Source organism: Meleagris gallopavo, chromosome 6 (genome assembly GCF_905368555.1).
Source record: "Meleagris gallopavo chromosome 6, MGAL_WU_HG_1.1, whole genome shotgun sequence".
NCBI lineage: Eukaryota > Metazoa > Chordata > Aves > Galliformes > Phasianidae > Meleagris > Meleagris gallopavo.
The window spans coordinates 18,841,092-18,866,524 of record NC_139409.1 but is presented as its reverse complement, the minus strand read 5'-3'; the positions used below and the strand labels follow the sequence as shown (position 1 = coordinate 18,866,524).

General features: G+C 33.8%; 1 protein-coding gene across 3 annotated transcripts in view; it reads left to right on the top strand.

Moving 5' to 3' along the window:
* The first annotated feature begins 24,623 nt into the window (after positions 1–24,623).
* The window catches only part of MALRD1 (MAM and LDL receptor class A domain containing 1), a 208,446-nt gene continuing 207,636 nt past the window's right edge, over positions 24,624–25,433 (top strand). For all 3 annotated transcript variants that reach the window (XM_085227299.1, XM_085227300.1, XM_085227298.1), the window contains exon 1: positions 24,624–24,930. In XM_085227299.1, coding sequence (XP_085083425.1) covers positions 24,768–24,930 — 163 coding nt within the window. In that variant the 5' untranslated portion in view covers positions 24,624–24,767. The remainder of the gene's footprint in view (positions 24,931–25,433) is intronic.

Here is a 25,433-nt window from a genome sequence, read left to right as displayed (position 1 = left end):
CCCTGTCCCCTATGCAGTCAGTAATGGAGTGGACCTTGCCATCAAATCTCATTAAACAGCTGATTTATTTGGTATAAAACTTTGTTAAATCACTGCCTTCTATTACTAAAATACATTACTGCTTCTCTGCTGTGTGAAGTGCATCACTCATCTGTGACACCATTAGAAATTTGAGTTTAATGATTATGATATTACAGCTTTCCACAGTTTCATAAAAATGCTGAGATTAGAGATCACAATTAAGATAGAATTCTGAAATGCTATTGCTGGGACTAACGTACATTTCAGAAGGACTATGAGCAGGAAGTTTTCTACAGTTACTTCTCTATTACAGTTATGTAGAAAAGGTGTTAAGGAGATAGAAGCTGTCAGAGAAAGATGTAGAGAATGGACTCATGTTCAAGTTTTTCAGTATTCGTCTCATAAGATGACTGGCTACAAAGCAGTTCTGAGTACAATTTATCTAATAAAAATGACCTAAATGAAGTGTGTAAGTTCAAGTAGATTCGTTCCCTTTTCTTTTATTTATCCATCATTCATTATATTATATATCATGAATGAAATATTATTTTATATATTCACTTATCCACAGTGGATAGCAATAGACACTTTATAAAGTAGGCAATAGCTTAGATGAAAAGTATCCTAAATTTAGTTTCTTTAGGAAAGATGAATCTCACAGATTTTTTGTTTGCTTAGTTGTTTGGTTGCTTGCTTTTTTGATCCCAGACCTCCTATCAGATCCAAAAGTGTAAACTTCTTATGCTATCGGTTGAACTGATTGCTGTACACCCTTTCAGATGTTATATAAGAGAATGTCAGGGTAAAACAATTTAGTCTTTATTTGTCATGATGATGAAATGATAGAACGTTGCTTTAATTTTGCCTCATTTGTGCATATTGTAGAACAATAATGTATCCTGGTAGGCAGTATATACTTCACGCAGTCAAGTTGCTGTTAAGGTGACTATTTCATTTGAAAATATGAAGATAATCATAGTGACATTATGCCGTGAAAGAAAATGGCCTTTCTTTTAGGTGAAGTGTGTGAAGGAATGAAAATAAGCAAATGATTACGTTTTTTTAGTGTAGGACACTTTTTGTTCATAAGAAATATTTGACAGAAAAATTAGTTGTCTTGATAAGTGTGGGTTTGCAAGTCATTCTGAGGATATTTCATTTAGGTTTTAGAATAACTTCATCTACAGAAAGTAACTATTTTATCTGTATTTCTTTGTATCTAACAGGTTTAAAAACTCTGAATTAATGCTGCAGCTGGTTGTGGGAACAGTTAATAGGAGGTAAAAATTGACTATTCTTCTTTTTCAACATGCCTTTCTTTTTCAACAAGTCTTTCATTGTTGTCTGATTACTTATATGAAAAAGGGACTGTTATTGTTTTTTAAGCTTTGTTTAAGATTTGAATTCTTGTATCTATAAGGAAGAATGTTAATGTTTGTTGTTGTTTTTTTTTACAGTAAATGACAAGCCTTTGTTTGTTTTTAAGTACATTTTAGCTTTGTAGATTATATCTATGTGTGATTACCAGAAATGTTCTGATGCTAGAACTTTTCTGATTTTTCTGTACTGTATAACTAATACAAAGGATAGAGGTATGAATTTCAGCTATTTTATTCCCCAAACATTCCAAAGTTTTGTTCTTAATATGTAACAAATTCAAATTTTAAGTTATGACTAGGACGTAGTTATAATCATTATTTTCATTATTAGTTCAAACAAACTTTTTGTCATTTTCATTGTGTAAGACAAAGTAAATGCTAACAAAATGAAAGCACATAATTAAAAAACAGTTAATGCTATTGCTCACCCTATATTCAATTATGCTCATTCATTAAATGCTCCTTAGAGAGACTATCATCCCCCTATAAATGCTACAGAATTCAATAGAAAGCCACATACAAGGGCTCGTACCATCTTTAATCAGAAGTAATTCTTTCTGATTAAAAACTTGTTCCATTAATCCTTGGCATGCCACATACAGTTTTGAATGCATTTTTGAATGAACGTATTTCTTAAAGGAAGAAAATCCATTAAATAATTAAAATATATATTAATAAAACATCTTTGTTTTATGGGAATGTAAAAAAAAAAATGGGGGGCCACAGCGAAGAGTGTTCAGATATTGAAAGGGGATTGGAAATGCTGACACCTGGAAGCTCCTGTTTTTCAATGATACAGTAATAAATCACTCCATTTTCCTATTAAAAAGAAGCTGCCACACCTGTAAATCCACTGTGGGTACTAAATTCAAATCATTTATCTTCCCACATAGATAACAAATCCAATTAAGACACATCAGACCATGATGCCTTATTAAAAAGACTCCAATTTTACCTTGAATAATCAAAAATGTGTATTTATTTAAAATACCAGAAAGTGAGTAGAGATTAAAAGACAATAACTGTAAGTATAGTTTGAGTGAAATTCCAATGTATTTGTATGTTTTGAATTCACATATAATATACGTATGAACTCTCATATAATCATGACCTGTTTTTTTTTAATTATTTTTTGTTTCAGTTTTCTTGTGAAGATAAATAAGTCTATTGTAAGGCAATCACTGAGGGATCTTAGGATAGTCTGAGCTTACCACCTTTGAGTATTTTCTTCCCAGAAGAAAAATATTTTCAAAAGAACAATGCAGTATCCTTATTCTAGATGCTATAGAATGTGCTAACTTGATATTAGTCAGTCAGATTACTGTGATGTGAACGGACCTGAATCAGCTTTTCATTAGTGGTGAAGGTGAGAATAAAAATGGTAGTCCTGGCTTGTTGATGAAATCTTTGAAAGTTTGACTGTATGATTGGGAGGACATATAAATTTATGCAAAGAAGGTCTCCCCAGTGGTGCTTTTGTATGAATCTGACTACAGTGGTAGTGACTGAGAATTTCAACATATTTTTCCATTGGAAAACTGAATTCACTTTTAACCTTTTGAAGTGAATAATTCTAACATAAGTTCATTTTTGAAGTTGTAAACACTTTAGGAAGTGTACATCATTTATTATAAGTAGAATATCAACATGTTTTATACGTTTTGTGTATTTGTAGCTTAGCTAATTTATTTGGAAAACATTCTGCACAGTCAGGATTTTGGTTTAAGGCTCTTATAATTTTAATAGTAAACATCATAATACTCAATATTTTTCAGTCATCGTTTTCCATACCTTTGTGATTTTTAATGAGTCAACTTTATTTTTCCCTTAGAAACCTTGCAAAATATCACTTAGAAAAATTTCCACTTATAACTTGGAAAAATTCAATAAAAACTGTCATTTTTTTTTTCTTTACACAGATAAAACGAAGGCAGAGAAGAGAAAAGGGACTCTTTAGGCCTCACTGTACATATACATGTATGAGGAAAGGATAGTCATTATACCTGAAAACGTCCTGTCACATTGATGCCCAATAATGGTTGTTTTCTTTTCTTATGAGAAGTTAAGAAAATCTCCTGTAAAGCATTAAGGATATTACCTTTGTACTAGAGTGTGTGAGCAGGTATTCAGCTTTAAGCATCAGCATACTTTTCTCTTCAGTGAGAATATATGAAAGAAGTATTTTGATGCTGTGTTGTGCATTTCTGCATTTCTGTTGGTTCATACCAACAACCATCACAAAATAAACTTCTAGTATTATGGTATATATCTCTAGAGATATCAATTAATCTGTATATCATTTAGCATTTTGTATTAGTTTTATTAAATATGAATATTTATTAATATTTTACTGTGTCATTTAGTTTGATGCTTAAAAAAGATTTTATGAATTTATTATTTAAATGAGATAAAAGATTATATGGTTCTTTATGCAGAAAATATCTCTCATATCTCTTACTTTATTATCTCATTTGGTTTTAGATGAAGGATGTCGGATTGCATAATGAGGAAATGAGATCTCATTTTCACCAAGGCTGCTCAAATTTAATGCATGGGCTTCAAGCTCCACTGTTCTTCTAAGTAATAAGACTGTGTGATACTTTTTTGCTTGTAAAATGTGGAGTAGCACATCATGAAGTTTCTAATTCCATGGTGATCAAACACCTGTGACTATTAGTTGAAAAGTCTACACTAGCTTTCTGTGTTATAGTTTTTTCTTCCTAAAAATAAGTGTCCTATTCCTGAAGGAAACATGGATTGTTGTCCTTCTCTAGGGCTTTTGGAAGACAGGAAATGTGTGGTCAAAGACTATCTACCAGTTATGCATTTCATATATATGTGGTCTATTTTTTAAATGTCTTTTAAAAACCTAACCACAAGTGAGAATGGATTTCAGAGGTAAGCCAGAGTCAGCAAACATTTTTAAAAATTTTACTTGATTTAAAATTAACTGCACATCAGTTGTCTCTGACCATCTTCCTTTTTGTAGTTATCATCCTTGGGTTCTTCAAGCTTCTTATTAGAGTACTCAGCAATTTTTATTAGTGAATTGGTTTGTTCTGAAATGAAATATCAGATGTAGAATAGATATAAACCAATGGTGCCTAGATTCATTTGAGGATCTAAGTTTAATAGAATATCATGAAATAAACTAAGCTTTATTGTATTTTAGCTACCTCCTTTGGGTGCCATCTACATGCAATTGGAATAGAAGGTTATCAGGAGTAGTCAACATAGATTCGTCAAGGGGGATATCATGCTTGACCAACCTGATTGCCTTTTATGATGTCACCACTGGCTGGGTAGATGGGGGGAGAGCAGTGGATATTGTGTACCTTGAATTCAGCAAGGGGTTTGTCACCATATTCCACAACATCATTGTTATGAAACTTATAAGATGTGGGATAGATGAGTGGCTGGTGAGGTGGATTGAGAATGGCTTACTGTCAGAGCTCAGAGGATTGTCATCAGCAGTGCAGAGTCTGGTTGGAGACCTATAACTAGCAGTGTTCCCCAGCAGTCAGTGTTGGGTGCAGTCTTATTCAACATCTTCATCAACAACCTGGATGAAGGGATAGAGACCACTCTCAGCAAGTTTGAACTGAACAAGACCTGTACAGACTAGGGTTGGACAGAGAAGAATCTGATGAGATTTAATCAGAGTAAGTGTAAAGTCTTGCACCCGGACAGGAAGAAACTATGCATCAGTACAGGTTAGGGGATAAGAAGAGATCTGTGGAGAAGCATCTGGGGGTCCTGGTGGACAACAGGGTGGCCATGAGCCAGCAGCATGCCAACAGGACAAGGATTAATGGCCTAGTACTTGAACATAGGAAGTTCTGAAGATATTCGAGACCCATTTGCATGTCTACCTGTGTGACTCTTTGTAAAGTATCTGCTTTAGCAGAGGGATTGAACTTGACAGTTTCTTGAGGTCTCTTCCAATCCCTGCTATTCTATGATTCTGTGATCAGCTGAAATCTAGAAGAGAGCTGAGACATGGGCTCTTACTTTCTTGTTTGCAGGGTCAGGGGCACGACTCTCATATCTCACGTACGTGCACAGTAAAGTGAATATGAAAATTACAGTTTGTAGTAACTCTTGTTTCTCTGGGAACACAAAACCAAAATATTTAAAAGCTGCCAGCCACTATTCATTGAATTATAACTGGAGTTTAAACAGAAAAAAATTGCAAGGGGTCACAGAGCTAGAAAAATAATTTCTGAAAGGTAAGATCAGTGTAATAGTATGCTTAATACCTACTGGAAAGTCAATCTTTCTGTTTTTTGGTTTGTGTTTGTTTGTTTGTTTTTGTTTGCTTGTTTTGTAGGAAGAGAAAATAGGCTTTTCTATAGACATTGCTGAAGATGTGGGGACCTGCAGGAAGGAGATGGTATGCAAAATTATGTCTTTGTTGGAGGAATGTTCTGAGGAGCTAAAGTTAAATCATAATAACTGGGAGGCTGAATTTGCAGGATTAATATGGGATTATAAAGAAAATAGAACGAACTGCTTAACATGGAAATTGGCAGATGTGGAAAGATAATGAAACTTTTTCCTTACTTTCAAATTGTTTCACAAAATTAATTCAGAGCATTTATAAAATTATTGCTATGTTGCAATCAAAAAAAATCAGTGGGAATTATTCATTAATTTTTCTGTGTTATTAATGTATAGCTGGATATCATAAATATTGAAGTGGGTGATCACACACAATTAAGCACAGAATTCCTAGTTAATTTTTGTTGAGAATTAGCTTAGTTTTATACCTATAAGAATGCATGCAAGTTCTTCCCATACTCTCAAATCAGCAGTTTGGCTTTTGTAGTGCCATCTTCACACTTTTTAAGGTGGAGATACCAGGTAACAGTAAGTTGTCCTCACTAGGGGACTGTTTACTTTGTAAAAAGATAAGTGTAAATTGCTGGTCTTTTATCAAGCTAAGAAGCAAGTCAGAATTCACTCTAGCATGAGGTTGGCAGAGATGATTGTAGTCAAATACAATTATCCATAAGCAGTAGAGTTAGGCTTTACTAATTTTAGAAAACTTGGTGTTAAAAAATTATTAGCACAATCTGCAATCAAAAAGAAGGTAAATAATCTAAAGGCATTCCATCATGGCAGATCACGTTTATTAGGCTATTCAGTCTATGATAGCCCTCTAGATGGTTCCTAGCATTACATTTAACAGCTAACTTAAATGTCAGACAAAAACCTCAAAATATGTTCGTGCAATAACTAGAGGCAAAATCAAGTTTGCTGTTGCACACAAAATTGTTATTGAATTGTTTTCAAATAATGAAGTTTAATGGCATGAAAAGAAACTTCAATGAGGATTACTCAAACAATAATTGAAGATTTATTATATCATAAATAGTTATTTTGTGGGAGAGATTGTTAGTGAGTCTAGCATTCAATTATGAATTATGTAATCCTCAAAAAACTCATTTGATTCATTCTTCAGAACTATCTGATCCAAATTTCCTGAAGGCCTCAGTGAGAGACAGAAGTTAAATTCCTTTCTGTAAGATATTGAAACAGAACAAAATTAAGTTCTGAGCTATTAAACCAACCTTTGGGTACAAATGTATAAATAAAATAATATATGTATTAAATGGAAATGTCAATCTGTGAAATGAAATTAAAAAAAGCATGAATCTTAGATGAAATGGAGATTAGGCTGCCAGAACAAAACTTTGAGCCCATCCAGATTTTTCTCTTTGATCTTGTCATTGTTCTTTCACTGAAGGAGTACATAGGAAAAGGGGAGGTATGAAGATGGTTAAGAGAAATGGCTTTGACCTTTACAAATACTTTATAAAAAACTGGAATAAAAAATATACATTGTAAATGACCATAACTTTGTAGCATACCAGTTCAACTAAATCAGTGTAAAAGTATTTTTTTTAAAATCCTCCAGATGACTTTACTTCCAGAAATAAATATAAAACTTCAATAAATAAACAAATAAATAAACTCCATCTATGTTTTCTTTTCTTTTCTCAGTACTTTTTTGAAGTTGGCCTGTTTGCCCAACTGATATAATCAGCAGTGCTTAAAAGTATATGTAGTATCTTGACATCTACTTTCAGAGGCTAGAGACCTATATAGAATCTCCTCCAGTGCAGAGAAATCTCTAGGGGAATTGTCTTGAAATTCAGTGAAGTCAGCATTATCCAAAGCAAATAGTCATAACAGAACATAATTCAAAAAAATATATCAGAAAGGACATAATAATGGAAATGTAATTGATCTGCAAATATTGATTATTTAAATAAAGTCCAAACATCCAGATTCTGTAAACATTGTCCGTATATGTCATGAGGTAACTAAAGAGAATGAGCTTTTTAAGATGGACCTTCAGACCAGCACACCAAACATGAATTTTTCAAGTTCATCTTTTCATCTTTGTTCAGTGTTACATGAAATCTGTTTGCATTGTTACTTTGAACATAAGGCATGTGTTTTGCATTTAGCTAGATTACTACTAATAGTATGTTCTCATAAGTCCTAAATACTTATATACTAATACTAAATTCTGGCTAACCACAATGAATTTGAGAATGATGAACATTTATGAAAATTAGGCTGAATCACATATCTGTCCATGAATTCACATGGGTTTGTTCAGATTGAAAATTCTTCCTAAAGACTCTGCGAGCCTAAGATATTATAATAAGTGTACAATATTTTAGTTGCTCTTGTAACTGTCTGTTTAGGTGAAGTAGGAGTGTTTGAAAATTTGTTAGCATTAAAAAGCACATTAAATAAAGGTGCAAATAAAAGCTGACTTCTCTGTACATGTTTTCTGAAACCAAATCTAGTTTTTCCCACTTCTTCCAGTGAACCTGTGATCCCTTCATTTCATTTCCAACATTCATGTTCACATTTAAATTAAAAAATAAAAATAAAAAATTGTGTAATCTTTCTACTTGCTTATCCAATACCAAGCTGATTATGTTGTTTTTCTATTTACTTAAACTCCTGCGTCAAACACAAGTTCTTTCAATGTGTATAAGACCATTTATTTACTTTACATCTTTTCTACCCTTCCTTAGTAAATGAATAATTTAATATAACATATTAGTATTCATGCACACCTTCATCACTTAGTGATGACAGTAAATCAAAGCTGAAAACATGTCTGTTTACAAAAGAAATTAACATATTTTATATATTGTATGCAAATTCTATGCAACTTTTGTTATTTCCTTGAAGGCAGTATGCTCATTCTTCTGATACGTTTAATTACTTCTGTATCCAAGTTTGACTTGCTGATGAGATGTATTTGTTTTTTTCACTACTGTGCTTGGAGTGTTATTCCTGTTCATGAACTTGGCATACCGATTCCAAGCTGCATCTTTAAAAACCCTGTCATTTTAAGCATAGAAAATTAACATAAAGGGTAAAGAATATTATTGGAAGTTGAACAGATGACAAAAGTCAACATTTAAACAGAAATATCTGCTCAATTGTTCATTGCATACTAATTAAATTATTGCAAGTTCTTTGTTTTGTGCTTTTTAATTAATTTGTCTTCCCCTCATGGAAGAAGAAAATGTTCTTTCATTAGATGTTTAATTGAAACCTACTGTGTAGGACTGAACACTGAAATATACTGCCAATAATATTTTTGTTGTTAATAACTGAAATTTTTGCTTTTTCATTATTTCATTCAGTAGTCTTTCACAGCATAAGAATTATTCATATGTAATATACAGTGATCAGAAATTGGTTCTGTGTCTTAAGTATATACCTTAGCTTAGAAATCTGTTATTAACCGCATGTATATGCACCCATTTATAGACTAACAGATAAGCTATTTTACCCAGACGTGTTAACAACAAGTTATCATGTCGCATAAAGTCATTATTATTAAGCACTTAAAAATACAACGATCTGGAGTCTTGTGTCCAGATCTGGGTTCCTCAGTACAGGAAGGACAGGAAAGAGTCCAGCAAAAAAGGTGATCTCTTACGAGGGAAGGCTGAGAAACCTGGAACTGTTCAGCCTGAAGAAGAGGTGACTGAAAAGGGATCTTATATCGATGCTTCTAAATATCTAAAGGGCAAGAGTCAAGTGAATGGGACCAGGCTGTTTTCAGCTGTTCCCTGTGACAGAACAAGGGGCAATGTGCAGAAACTAAAACATAGGAAGTTGAAGTTCCATATGAACCTAAAGGAAAACTTTTTTGCTTGAGGGTGACAGAGTAAGTGGAGTAGGCTGCCTATAGAAGTTGTGGAGTCTCCTTCTCTGGAGATATTCAAAGCCTGCCTGGATGGTTTTCTATGTAGCCTGCTGTAGGGAACCTGCTTTAGCAGGGGTTTGGACTAGGTGATCTCCAGATATCCCTTTCAGCACCTATGATTCTGTGGCTAACAGATATGTACTCATAATATTGTTTATCTACTCAAAGTATAGCAAAAAGCGTAGCAATCAGTTTCCCAGAAGAACTGTAGTTTTAATGTTGTATGTTTTTCCTTGCTGTGGACTAATGGTAAATGTTCCCATAATTGTGTCTGTTAGAGATAAAAAGGCGTGAAATTCAGTTTTTTTTCTGGCAAAGTAGTGCAGCTCTAAAAAGAATTTGAACAAAACTAATCATAATTTGTAGATGTGTGTTGAATTAAGCAATATTAGAAATACTATACACAGTATTCATCTGATGATTATAATTATGTTAATAGTTCAAATAGAGCATAAACAGATATTGTGGTTTGGTTCCTTCAGTGCTTTAAATTCTGCTAGTCTATATTCAGTAGGGCAGAAGTAGAACAAAACAGTTTTCTATAGAGAAATAGAAAAATGTATTATCTACTATATTTCCTAAATATCATTATTACTTCACTGACAGTGGCAAGTTTGTCAAATCGCACAACAAAAGAGTAAATCTAACTTAATGATTAATGACTCTTCAAGAAAATGAACAGCAAAAGGGTGACTGTTATTTCTTTGCAATGGTAATGGCATCAGATTTCTCTTGCTTTGTAGCTCATAGCAATGAGGAAAAAAATACAGCATATATTTGCCATAGTAAGTTTGATGCTGTAATGCATAGGGTCAAATACACCTCAATGAGGTATATTGTCTGATTTTTTTTTATTTTTATTTTTTAACTCTTGATCAGGTAAAAAGATCAGGGAGAAAGATGTTCATAACTGTCTTTGAGAAAATGTCAGACTTCAAAAGTGAGTTTTGGGAAACCAAAGGAAGCAGAAAATAAATACATTTTGTTTCAGTGAGGCATCTGGCTTTTCAGTGTCTGTCTTCACGCAAAATGCCTGAAATTATATCCTGTTCCTAGGTGAAAAAGCGGTATGGAGTAGAAAGACAAATTTAACTTTATCCAATCTTCCTCATCAAACTCCAAAATATTGACCAGCTCTGTAACATGCCTGCTCTTCAGGAGCATCTTTGCAGCCCCTTAAATACACCTGTGGAAGGCTTTTGTGGAACGTGAGGAAGATGCTGAAGAAAATAAAATAAAATTAATATATATTTAATATCTAGTCCTTAGTTCTGTTGCAAAATGTTACTAAATAAAATAAGTAAATAGATTTGCAATGAATTTAAAACTCATGATTCCTTTAGGAGTGTGTGTTTGTAGTTGTAGCAAATGCTATAGACCTCAGAAACTGGAGAATGACTTGATTAGATCTGAAACACTTTATAGCCTGCCTTGGATAAATTTTTCATGACTTATTCAGCTATTGGGTTCATTTTATTGTCAATCAAGCTACGATTTGTTCTTTCATGTTGAAGTTTCTGGAGGAGGATTCCAGGCATTTAAGCTCTTCCACCACCACTAGTCAAAGCAGGTGAGCAAAGAAATGTTAAGCCAGCTATCCCTAGCTATACAATTTTATGAATTGTAGGGTTTGCTTTAAAACTTGTTCAAACTGTGAATTAACCATAACTGATGGAAAATTTTGGCTATTTCATGTGATAGCTAAAACACCAGCAAGAACATAAAGTGTTGGTACTCAGCAATATCCAGAACTCAGACAAATCAAATCACATATATGTCAATATAGCATCCAGGTATCCCTCTCTGGATGGGTTAATGTGACTGTCTCTGGGAGGAAGAGGAGAAAAAGTAAAGATATTATACAGATAATCAAAGCCACAGTTAAGAAGTGGAGGCCTGAGAAAAAACTAGTAGAGAAGTTTTAGAAAAAATACTGAATGAAGGTATAACATGAAGCATTTAATCATTCTTCTGTACTTGACTCATGGTGTTCTCTGAGCAAAAAATATATATATTTAAGCATTATAAAGAACTGGAACAAAAATAGTGGTCTTCAGTGTTATTTAATTGGTATCAAATAGGGCCCTTAGGGTGACCCAAAAGACTATTTGATTTAACCTTAGAAATTGGTCTGATACATAGTGGCAGAACTGAATTTAGTTTAAAAAAAAAAAAAAAGTTTGTGTAATATGCAATTATTTTATAATGCTTCAGGAAACACTGTTCTTTGTCAGCTTCTTCATTTTTTTCTTTTATCTATGTTCTAGATTCATCCATTGTTCACTCTGATAGAAAATCCGATGATGATGCTAAAGGGATGGTAATTATAAGAAAGATACATATGGGCTTTATACAGTCGTTATGTACTCACTGAGAACTGGAAGAGAGAAAAATCTGAACTGCCTTCATTGATCATAGAGACAAGATCTCATTTATCTTAAGCGTGACAATTTGAAAACATTATCAGCTTCACATAATGAAAAGCGTAAGAGAGACTGGCAGGAGCGTGTTCAGACACACACACTCCTGCATTAGTTGCAATTATATTTGCATTACAGAAGTACAGGAGGGGCACGGTTGAAAAGGAAAAGATGTAATTTATATAGATTTAAAACAAAATACTGGAATTGGTTTCCTGAATCAGAGACGTGAGTAGAAGAAGAAAAAAATAGGAAATATTTTTTTACCCCCATTTAAATTCTGTACTAAGGAGTTGTGAGCTGAACTCCAACTATTTTCACACCTTTGCCAAGGTAGGGTTAAGGTAAAAAGCAGGAGCAGAATGGTACACTGGCCTTGTAAAGCAGTTATACTTATGACTATGCTTTAATAATATTCTCATAAATAAATTTGCTGGCTTCTGAAAGGCTTGATCCAAACCTTTTTAAATTCATTGATAGGATTTCCTTTGATTGTGTGGGATTTACAACCTGTTCTAGGAATTAGCTGAGGAGGTAGAGGATGCTAACTGTATTTTTCTATATTTATTCATTTTGGGTTTTTCGTTCCTCTTAAAGATGCTTTAATTCTACAGAGAGGTATAATCTAATGTTTTTAAGTCAGACAAGATTTAACATCATATTTACAGTTTTGCTTCAGTATTCAGTAAAATAAATCAAGTTGTTTAATTTTTAAACCAAATAAACTTTTATACCTAGAGATTAATAAACCTGGGAAAAATTACGATAATAATGCTGTTTATGTGATTTTAACAATGAAATATGTAATTTTTTAGTATTTCTGATATGAGAAAAATTTAATGTTCTTAAATGCTTAGACAGGTTAAGATATGAAATGCAAATATATTTCTCTCTTAAGACAGTGCATTTCCATCTAAACTGAAGTGAAAAAGCCGGTACATTGAGTTCTGTTCAGATTTACACAATGAATAATATGGAAAACAGCATTCCCAGTACATTTGTTCTTTCTTTTCCAGCTCATTTACTTTTCATCTATAATCCTATTTGGAGCTTCTATTACACGGTGAATGGTTTTCCAATTTATGCTACATTAATTCATATTTTACTTACTGTCAGTAATAAAAAGAATACTTTTTTTTTACCTTTAAAGCTTAATTTTTATTGTTGTAATTAGGTCCATATCTTAACTCCACTTGGTTTTATAAGAATTTTAATTCTGTGTGCAGCAGAGGAATTAGTTTAAACAATTACTCTGGGGCAGAATCAAAAGACTTCAAATTTCTACAGAATAGTAAGAAAGAGTCTTTAACTCAATTTGTTTCATCCAAATCTTCTGTTTTGAACTGGAAGCCTCTCCATGAGGTAGGACTTGTTCCACTAGTGGCTTTGACTTCAAGTAATTGTTGTATTCAGGAGAAAATCTGGGAACTTGTGTTCCCAGTGTGCTGTGTGAAGATATACATGAATGCATATATATAAATACATTACTAGTAGCTAATACCCGCACTATCCACCACACACAGGACATTTGCCGAATCTTCCCTCCTGTGGATAGCTTTTATGTCTTACATGCACTATTTACTTTTGTTGATAGCCCTTTTTGTGCTCAAGGTGGCACAGGAGCTGTAAGAATGAGTTACACAACTCTCTTTGTTCCCTTGTGTTATTTTTGGCTTTTTTTTTCTTTTTTTTCTTTTTTTTTTTTAAGATAACTTTTTACTCAATTTTTACCAAAAGTGTTATCATAGAATCATAGAGTCATTGTCTTATGTAGGAGGAGACCTTAAAGCCCACCAAGTCCCAGCCCCTTGCTGTGTGCTGGGCTGTAACCCACCAGCTCAGGCTGCCCAGGGCCACATCCAACCCAGCCCCCAGCCTTGAGCACCTCCAGGGATGGGGCATCCACTGCTCTTCGGGCAGCTGTGCCACCTTCTGAATAAAGATTTTCTGCTTGACACCTGACCTAAATCTCCCCCCTTTTAGTTTAAAACCATGCCCCCCCTTTGTCCTATCGCTATCAGACCTTGTCGAGTTGGTCCCCTTCCTGCTTGCAAGCTCACTTCAGGTATTGGAAGGCCACAATGAATCATCCTGGAGCCTTCTCTTGCCAAGCTCTGTCAGCTTCCAGACTGCAATTGTGAATACTGATGCTTTAAGTGTAAGCTCAAAAGGAGATGAAAAATAATTACAGAATGACATGAATTTGATTTTTGACCTGATGTGATTATTTTTTAAATTTCTTTAAACGCAGGTTTAAATTTGCCAGTAAGTCCAAGGAAGAGTTAGGAAAATTGACAACAAAGTGGCAGATTTGCAAACAAAGAAATTCAAAATGCTTCTGATTTAAAATACCATTCAAAATATTTTGCTATATCTATCTAAAGTGAGAGCTTTTGTTTTTAATTTATTTTTTATTTTATGTGAAATTAAAATTTTCCGAAAATTCTGAGCCAAACAGAAGATTAGCTTAGTGCTGTTGCCCTTGCAAACTGTTTGCACAGATGCAGATATCTGTTGCTTTGGAGATGTGTATAATGATTGGGTGACAGTTTTGTTTTCATTTTGCTGCAGAGTGCTTTCACTCTGTTTTCAATTGTGAGTGATTGTGGGAGGAATGTAACAGTATTATTTAAAGTTTCAGAAAGTAATTCTGCTAACAAATTATACTTACTGAACATTGAGAATTCTGACATTTTACTGTTTAGTGGTGGATCTTCTAGCAGAGATATGCTTTCTTCTGTCACTTAAATAACTTGTTTTAAATTACTTGTTTGGACATTTGGAACTCAGCAATTTTTACCCAATTTATTGCATGTATCCTTGCACATTTCTGTCTTTTTCCACTGTTTATTTAATGAGGTTTTTTTTTTTCAAGGTTGTCTTCCCAGGTTTTCTTATCTTTATTTTCTGTTATTCTTTCTGATTTTTAAAATCTCTTCTCTCATGCTTTTTCAGACCCTTTCAGCTCTTTTGTAATGAGGTTTTGCCAGTATTTTGGTCACTCGTCACCAGAAATACTGTCATTTATACTGTGATTAAAAAAAAAAAAATCATGCCACAAATAAGTAATGCCTTTATGAGAATTTAGAGATCAAAATGTAAGCTAATCTAATTTTGGATTTTAACAGTAGCTTAAGGGAGTAGAAAATTTGAGGCAAAATGGAAATTACCCTGATATTTGATACTGAGGATTGTAGAGTCCTAAAAATCACACAGTAATCATTAGAAACCGTCAATGCAGATTCAAGATTTATTCTCCCATCCACTGAAGAACGTTTTCTCCAAATCATAATAATAATAAAATCCAAATCTGTTAACTGGAAAATCCATAACTGCAAAGTATCTAGTTCTATCAAATAAAACTAACCCCCCCCCCCCCCCCCCCAAAAAAAAACAAAAACAAACCTTCCAAAATGGAACTTCTCATGTTTCTGGCAGATTTTGACTGATTTTTTTCTTCAAAATTCAGAGAAAACATGGTTCTACAGTTGATGATTACACTGTCAGAATAGAATTTATTGTCAGTGTGGAAGAGATCAGTGAAACATTTTCATTTAAACTTAAATCCTCAACACTTCCTTAGAATTCATACACAGGAATTGGAGATACCATATTTTATTTAATGCAAGCTGTTATTGCTTTTAGCTTTGTTTAGAATGATTTTTTTTTTCTTGTCACTGTTTTTTATCTTGATAGGTCTTAAAATTTAAAATAATCTCTGTTATAGCCATTAATTGAAAGTGTAACGTGTGCCAGTTAGGCTCGTTTTCCATGACAGTGCTTCATTTCTATCTCTTCTAAGTGGTATTCCCCTTTGGATATCCATGGCTTTTCTCCATGTTCTACTGTGTAAACTCTTTTTTAGCACTTGTTTCTTGTTCAGATGTTCTCCTGCTGCTGTAGTAGAGAGTTTGTAAATCCAGATAAAATTGTACAAACTCAGATACTTAGATGTAACAGCTATCCAAAATGGGGAACTAAACCAGTAAGAAGGAAAAGAAAGCTAGACATTATTTATTTTGAGACAAACATTCAGAAATGAGTAAAGACAAAACCACGCTTTATTTAAGTATCTAATTTCTGTGAACTTTTAGTGCCCTCAAAATAATTTGAGTATTTATATGTAATTCAAGTGTAATCTCATTATGTCAGAAGCATAAGCATCTGAAAAGTGAAAAATTGCTTATTATTACAAATATTATTTATGGAATTTCAGAGGCTTCACTAATGTTCACAGATATTTTGTGGAAATTTATAATTTCTTTTAAAGCTATTTAAGAGGGAGATAGGTTCTAATGGTAATTTTTTTAAAAAGAACCATCAGTTTCTCATTAGTTGAAAAAAGTTCCTGGTTCATTCCAAAAATACTGAACAACAAAGTTAGTATCAAATGAACAATTCTGCATTAAAAAGCTGAGGTAGAAGTGTGTGCTCACCACGTTTTATCAATGTATGGGGAAAATTTTAATTTCATCCAGTAAAGTATTCTGCTACTTCTATTTATTAGATTTTGTGTTCTGTTTCTAACGTAAAAATTTATGTCTCCTGAAAAAGTGAATGCAAGACCAAATGAAAATTGTTGATCTGACCTGACTCTTTTGCTTTTCTTTGTGGAAATTATGGAGATTAGAAACTCTGGTTTAAAACTCCTGTGCAGCAGTGGCTGAGCTCCAGTACGGTAAGAAGGATTATTGAGCAGTTTGACAGTTTACTTCTTTCTTTTGTCCCTTCTCATTGCTCAAAGACTGAGGTGATCAGAAAAGAGCCTGGATTTTCCAGTGCTGATGTGAGCCAGCCAGGTTCCTATACACCAGCTGCTCTAGAGGCCTCTTGACCAGCACTAACCTTGCACCTATGCAATCGGATGTATCCAAGCTGCAGCCAGAGCTAGAGCCCTAGGGCTGCATATATCCTGGCAATGGGTTTCTCAGGTAAGAAGTTGTCTACCTTGCAGACATATATAATGACAAGCTACTGTGGTAATCCAACTGTACTGGTTTGTCCAAATGTGCTTGCACCTTAACACGCCTGGACATCTTCAGGCAAGCAGAAATCACTGTCATTGGTCTCTCTGAGCTTTCACTGGAATGTCTTTTCCACTATGATCTCATAAAAGCAATAAGAATCCTAAGAAAAAAAGATGTCTCCTTAGTACTTGCCAGAACTGTGCTTTTTTAGTATAAAGCTGTGAGCATGCATTTCATTCAGTGGGTTGTAGAGAAGGATTTGCAAGACCACAAAAACTTCTCATGCAGTGTTGCATGAGAATTGGCTAACTGTGGCTCTTTTCTCTGCCTCCCCACTGTCTTTCTAGATCTCGTTAGATAGTTTCCGCAGCTAGGCCTGGTTTTCCTACTGGAAAGGGTTAGATGTCAACTGCTCCACATATATCCTAGCCTCTAGACCCGTTACCATATTTTGAGACTTTCTTTGGGCACCCTGGAATAGCTTTGTATCCTTTTTATGTTGTGGTGCCCAGATTGCACAGCAACACTCTTGAAGTGGTGCACAGCAGAGCTCCTCCCCTTGTACAATGGCAGTGCTGTTTGCCTGGTGCATCCACGGGCACAGTTGGTCCTTCAGTCTGCCAGGGCACACTGCTAGCTCAGCTTCAATTTGCTGCTGACCTGGACACCCCAGACCTCCTTCTGTCAGGCTGCTCTCCATCCTGTCATGCAGCCAGTCTACACATATATCCAGGGTTTCCCTATTTCAGGTGCAGAATTTGATACCCTTTTTAAAGTTCATGTGGTTGGTGACTACTCAGTCTTCCAGTTCGTCAGGGTCGCTCTGTGAGGCCTCTCTACCCTTGAGGAAGTCAACAGCTAGAATCATCTGCAAACTGACTTACTATACCTTCAAGTCTTGCATCTAAGTCATTTATGAAAACCCTAAAGAGAACTGGTCCTAACATGGAGCCTGAAGAACCCACTATTTTCCACTTTCTGGAAACAAATATTAGTGTATGATATACATTGGAATCAGATTTGACTGTCATGTCTTCTCTTGACCTTTTTCCTTTGCACTCCAAGCCAACATTGATTATCTCTTCTTGAATGTAATTCTCTTTCATTACAGAGACAGAACTTATACCAAGAATTTTCTTGAAGCGTTACTTTATTTCAATCTGTAGTGATGTAGGAGTTTGATTTAGCTGATTTGATCTAGTTACTACCTTTTGCATTAATGTTATGGGATTTTTTTCCTTCACTATCTCTAACTGCAGTGCTCTTGTAATATTGTTGATCAATAAATTAGGTTTGGTTTTAACCTCTCGATTCTACTGATTTATTTTAGCAAAAGAAAAAGAGTGGTAAGGAAACTTACCCATAATCCTTTTTAACCTAATGCATTTATATCTCAGTCCTCTTTCAAGTTAACTATTGAATTAGTTCCACTTAATTGGAAGGAGATGGTATGTAATTACCTTCCACATCAAAGCCAAGAATCCTGTCAATACTTGTTAAAAATGGATCAATCTGTAGTTATTGTGATTGTTTGACATTGTTCTATTTAGTAGAAGCAGTTCCATTCCAATTTGATAATTAAAATCTAGAGAGGTTATAAGTTATTATGAATGACAAATTTTTGTGAAAATGCACTCAAAATGGATTTTGATTAACTAGTTGTGGATTCCCTCAGAAATGCGATTTAAGTAGGTTTCATGATGATAACTTTTTTAAAAAAGAGAGTAAGTTTTATTAAAATTTAATGTTTCAAAAAAAGTGTACATTGGGAGAAAAATGAGATGCTAAATGTATGCATATACTGCTGTTTTAATGAATGTTACTGTTAGCATATGTTATAATATTGATTTTAAAATTAATTTTAATATTCAATTTAATGATTTTTGATAGTGAGATGAGTCTGTTTTCTCAATTCTTTCCATTGTTTCACATGTTGACAATAACTGCCTCTACAAAAACTGAATGAAGAACTGCTTTTTATTTTCTTCTGCTTAAGCAGATTTCTGTTCATATAAAAAGGACATAAATGCAAAACTTTCTGTCCTTGTTTGAAAATTTCCTTGGGTTTCTAGTTTTAGACTGAATATTTAGAAAATTTTCATCAAAATTACTTGACTGGAAAGGCTGATTGAGAAATCTTAATTTCATTTAGATGAAATATATTTTGGCTTGACTTAAATAAATTAGGCTTAACAAGTAAGTTCATTTTGATGCAAGTTTTCTTTTTATTTTTTTAAGAACTGCTTGCTTACTAAAGTAACCTTGAAAACAGAACTAGTGCCTGGTTCTGTTTTGTTGTTTTCATTCTACTTATAAGTTTCTCTGCAGAATTTCCCTACTGCTTTAAGAAATAATTGCCCATCCTTCTATTTTTCTGACATCTTCTCTATTTTCACTGGTTTATGTCTTCTTTGTCTTTTCCCCTCCTCTTTCTAGACCTCAATTCTTTTTGCTTTCAGGCTTGTTGCAGTTGAGTATTTGAAGTGTTTGTGCTTTTGTCTTCACCGGAAGTCTTTTGCTCCAGAGTTGTCTTTTCACCTCTTTCACTTGCTTAGAAAAACTGTATTCCTACTGTTAATTAACAAGAAGTATGACTTCTTGTATTTTCAAGAGGACCTGCTATCTGTACTTAGACACGCACTTGTTTAGAAAACAAAAACAAACAAACAAAAACCACTTTTTATTAAATCTTCATTGTAACACAGCTTTTTATTTACTAAAAATACTAGGATAACATCCTTAATGAGCTCTTAAAATTGGACTTTTATAAAAAAAAAACAAAAACACAACATATATTTCCACTGGAAACAGAACTAATGGTAATTCTGGCTCACTCCTTTCTAGAGTCTACTCATCTAGAACTAAAAGAAATAAGCTCCAGCTTCTGCTAAAAATTACCCCCTAACTTGCAGAGATACTACACAGTTCTTATGCTGCATACAAAAGAGAACAGCTTTAGAATCATAGAATTGTAGAATGGCTTGAGTTAGTAGAGATCCAAAATATAATCTAGTTCCAACAATCCCACAGTAGGCAGGGATATCACCCATTAGATTAAGTTGTCTAAGAATATTTTAAAAGTTTTAATAAAATGGGAAAAATCTCAAAGACTGGAAAATCTTGTCATCATGAAGTGCAAAATGGAGAAGGAATTTTAGATGATGAAAGGAAAAAGAAGGAATGGGTTTAAATATTGTATGTTGGAGAAAATAACTTGTAAAACAAAGCAGTTAAATGGTGTAAAAACATTTAAGCCTTTACAAATGTATTAACATGGCATTTTATACAGAGTTTCTATATAAATATAAATAGACATCTTATTTCAGATGCGCATATGATGCAGATGCAGTGATGGACTGGCTGGCATAATATATATTTTAATGAACTCTTCATCTATAATTATTAGAGTTACTGAAGTCTAGTTTTCTTCAGTAAATACAGTTATCTTAGTGGTTTGAGAACAAAATGTTAAAATGTAGCATTAAAAAAAAAAAAAAAAAAAAAGATATCCAGAGGAGAAGTAGGAAATAGATGGAGTTGGTCCACATCAGCTGGGAAATGCCTTCTCATCAGACTGGAAATTTTATTTAAATAAAAATGTCTGCCTCTGTTGTAGTTCATAGGAAGTCACATCACATCTTGGACTCAGTCCCCCATGAGAGATTTCTGACATTCTGACAAGTTTCATTCTGTAATGATTGGTACAACTCTGGACACAAGTTGTTTCTTTATCTTTGTAGACACGCAGTGCTTCTGCATCCTACCCTGACAATTGCAGAGATATTTTGTCATAATTCTGCTCTCTTGTATTAACAGACAAGTCGAAGGTATGCGTGGAGGTGTGCATTCCAGCTATTTGCTCTTGGGAATTTACAGGTAAGAAATCTCCAGAATTGCTGGCATCAGTTACTTGTTACAAACCAGACAACTGTTTTATCTGTTTAGTTAAGTAAACATAATTCTTCATAAAGCTAGTTCTTTTTTCTTTTATCCTATTAAAATAGTCCCAGAAGGTTTACATGATTGTCATCCTATATTTTTCTAGTTTTCACAGTCTTTTGCCTTGAGCTAACAATGTCCATTAACTTTTGCAATAATCTTCTTTTCCTCTTATTTCTACTTCCCTTGTGTTTGGGCATCTAAGGCATTTAATTAATACCATTTTCCTGCTCTGAACATACTGAGTTGATTCAGTCTTCACTCCCAGGATTAGGTTTTGGACTACCTGAATATCAATTTTTATTCCTGTATTTTTTTTAAACCTCAGTTTGAATCTCTTGGATTCACATGTAAAAGCTTTGTCAAAACAAGTGTGTTTAACTAATAAATTATGGATTCAACAAATCAGCGCTTTCCAAATATTTTCAAAATGAAAACATCCACAGATAGACACTTGAAGTGGTTAAATTACTTATCAAATCAAGCTTAATAAAAGCTCACATGAAGCAAGCTTCCTACAGCATGAGATAATTATTATGGTAAGAAAATTTGAATTGTTTCAAAGGTACAATTTCAGAAAATATTGATACCTATCAATTAAAGTATTAGATACATTTATTGGTTATGTAGAAATTAAAATAGTTACTACTTATAATCTTATAATGATTGACATTTTGAACTGTGATTCCTGGAGATTGGTGAATTTAGCTGTCTCAACTTCACAACTATTAAATGGATAGCAGCATTTGTGCTCTTGTTGACATAAAATTTTGCATTAGTATACTATACTACTTGTGTGGTTTTCTAGGTACAGTTCTAGTTCTTTACAGCTTTTTTCCTTGACCTTTAGTTAACCAGCAATTTGGTTTTTAATTTAGCTAATTGCTTGGGATTTCAGTTTATCTCCTGGTTGATGAAGAAGTGCTTTTCAAACAAAATTGGTTGCAAGGATTTTGATTTTTCTTCATGGAATGCAGTATTGGACATCAGGAAGAAAACAATTTGTGTAATTGATTTTTCTTCTGCTTTTGAGATTTGATAACTTCCAGTGGATTTTGTTACAGAAAGTGAGATTAACAAATGATACATTAACATATGTACCAAATTCCGATGAGCACCAATACACTACAGAACTGTGTGGAAAGATTAGGTATCTCTTACTGTATATGCTGTGATGTTCATTAGGTACGGTTGTCTCTACTCTTGCTCAAAAGAGATTGGACTAAATTAATCTGGGTCTTCCTATTAATTTCCATTGAACATCAGGAAGCCATTGCTCCCCCCATCTCTTGGCTTCACAGAAAATCTCAAAAATATAAATCTAAAATGTTAAATAAAAGCCTGTTTTCTTAATAAATATAAGCCACTTTTAAAATTTATATGTAATTTGTTAGTAAGTAATTACTCATTTGTTGAACAGCAGGGCAGCAGAACTCACAGCTTGGCAACAGGGATTAGTTAAAAGAGCAAATAAGCTCACTGCACTTCTCATAAAATTGCGTAAACTTGTTAGATGACAAGATCTGAACAACATTATTGTCTTTAAATAGTGATTAAGAACAGCACTGATAAATTGACTGCATTTTTCAAGGCATGTGTAATAGCGGAAAGGTTACCAAGCTGTGGTGTGTTGAACACTGCAGGTAATCCCTAAGCCCACATGTTTGCTGTTCTCCTTATTGTTAGATCAAGTTCAGAACATCTGAGCAAGCAAATCCAGAAGGTATTTGAACCTTTCTTTTATATTTATATTCTGGTTTAAACAGTTGTTAAAGGTGTTTAGCTGTAGGAACATAATAGTGCGTGTAAAATGTCTAAGATTCATATGCAGTATATGACTGGAGGATCATGCTTTTAAATGGTTGTTATTCACAATGCTGTTTAGAATATTCTGTCTTTGGCTTTGTCTGATTACTCCATTTCAATTCATGATTTTCTCTGGCAACCAACAGAAGTAAATGATAGAAGAGGAAAACCCAGAATTCTGATTAGCAGCAATGTCAGTCAGAAGTTAATGTAAAAAATTAGTGCTTAAATAGCGTTAAGATGACATGGATGAAGGTCTTCTTTGACATAGAATTTCAGCATAAAAAAAAATGCCAGGAAACTCTTGTTTCAAAGTGTACCACTTGTGCACAGGGAGTTATGGTTTCTGTTTCTTTGAGCAATCAGCTCTGTGTGGCTCTTGCATGAAGAACAGCTGATTTAGTCTCAGAGAGAGCTCAGTTCCAGCCCTTTGCTTTCTGGTGTCTAAGCACCAACAAAGTCTTGATTATGATGATGAACAGAGGAATCCTTTCCCATACCACTATCTTGAATTATTTACCACTTTATTTTAACTGAGCAACACTTGAAGAAGGAGTTACTTGCTATATATGGCAACAGTGCATATGAATGCATTCCCATGATTTAAGGTCATGATGAAATGGAATATTTGGATTTTTCCCAAAACCACTCTTGGCATTTATATGACTTTAAAAACTGTTAAACTAGTTTATTTGTAAGCAAAGCTTCCAAAATCACTTACTTCATTCAGGGACAAATTCAGAAGCAAAATTGAGCAATAATCCTTATTTTAAGTACACAGATTGAATAAGATTGAATGGAGGAGAGAGCCGTTTTCTTCTTTTTTTTTTTTTTCTTTCCATTTTTACAGTCAATATTAGGTAATCTATGCAAGATAATCCATGCAGTTCTCCACAGTTGGATGGCAGTCCTTAGAGAAGTCTAATATATCAGTTTATCTTCCTCCAAAAGGAAACCAGTGATTTTTTCACTGCTGTCTGCTTTCTCAGTGCTGTGTCTACTGAGGGCAAATTGATGTTTAGGCTCTTCCTGTAACCTTCAGCTGATATCTTCAGTCAGGGCATTGACTTCTATTTCTTACACTGGTGGAGTCCTTCTATGCAAGGATGCTTTTGTAATGCTCTTTACTCCTGGGTAAGCCCTGATGGGCTTACGTACAATGAACTGCAAATCTGCTTAAACAAAGCAAATCAATTTCTTGACCGAGTAAAAAAGAACTCCTGTGTCAGTCTAACTATACATTTTTTCTTCTATTTCTACAATTACAGAACTTCTTCCAGAGAATACAGGAATTTAATCATCTCGAAAACATTATTAATAGCTAGTTCAGTTATGCAAATTGTGAGTTTTACCACTGAAAATCAGATACCTTCAATACAGTCTCTATCTATAGTTGTAGCTCAAGTAAGTAATAAATAGATACCTCTTTAAACTATTGGCATCATTTGTTTACAGGCCTTGAAAATCTTTCTGTTCCTGTATCAGTCACTTGCAATATATGTGATGCAAAATCAGCATTGAATTTTTTAACAGTGTTTCTACATCTGATGCACGAGCTCCTCATAAGTTCTGTAAGCATCTACCAAAACCCTATGAGGAAAGAGATCTTTATAAATTCTGGTTAGTTAGTAATTCTTCTGTGTGGTCATGTTACTTTCTTATCTCATGTTTGCAAGCTATCGGGCAATAAATTCTGTCAATAAGTTAATGATACACAGTGGACTTGCACAGCATGCACCAAAATTTTTAGTCATAAAACAATGTTATGATTAAGTTAAATATTATTCAAAGATATGCTGGGTTGAAAGTCGCTGCTTCACGGAAGCCATGTTTCATTAAGCTGTGGGTTTGCAAAGTTCTGACGTTCCAAAGAAGTCTTTGAGAGATGTGTGCAAACGCTGACTTTTTTCAGAGATACTTCTCAATAAATACTAGACAGTAAAAAGTAATTCTTTTTAAAGTGGGAGTTTGGATAGTAGGGTAGCCCATGAACAAATCCATATGCTTTTGTGTGTTATATTGTGTTGCTCTGGCAGATATTTGTTCACCTACAGGAAGAGAATGGCAATGTAGTGATGGCTCCTCCGCTCCATCTGGAGAGTTGTGTGTTTTCACCAACCAGTGCGGAAGCAGCAGTGATGAGAGACAAGGTAAGTCTCAGTGGGCTTAATTGTAAGCATGATACAATTTGATAACATAATGTGGCAACAGTGGGAACTAGGGGGGAATTCTTCATATAAGAAAAAAATTGAGAATTATTCCTTCTGCTTTTCCTTTTTCTTCTGTCTCATTTTTTTTGCTTGATTTATTTTTTGATGATTCAATTTCATTGTATATGCTGTACCTCACTTGTAAATTTTTATCCTGATGTTACATAGCAAAGTGAATGTCTCCTCATCAATTTACAATTCAAAGGATATTTCACTTTTGGCCTACTTTATATTATTATCAGAGTTCACTAATTGTTTTAAATCACATTGCAACTTCATCTTTTGAAGTCACACTATGATGTCCAATTTCATAACTTTCATATTCACATCAAGTTATGGCAACAGTTAATTATAGAGGGGAAGTAAAATATAATTCACAGAAGCATTCCAGAGTCATGTTAAGGTGCAGACTGGCTGATTCATCAACCAACATTTTATTTATG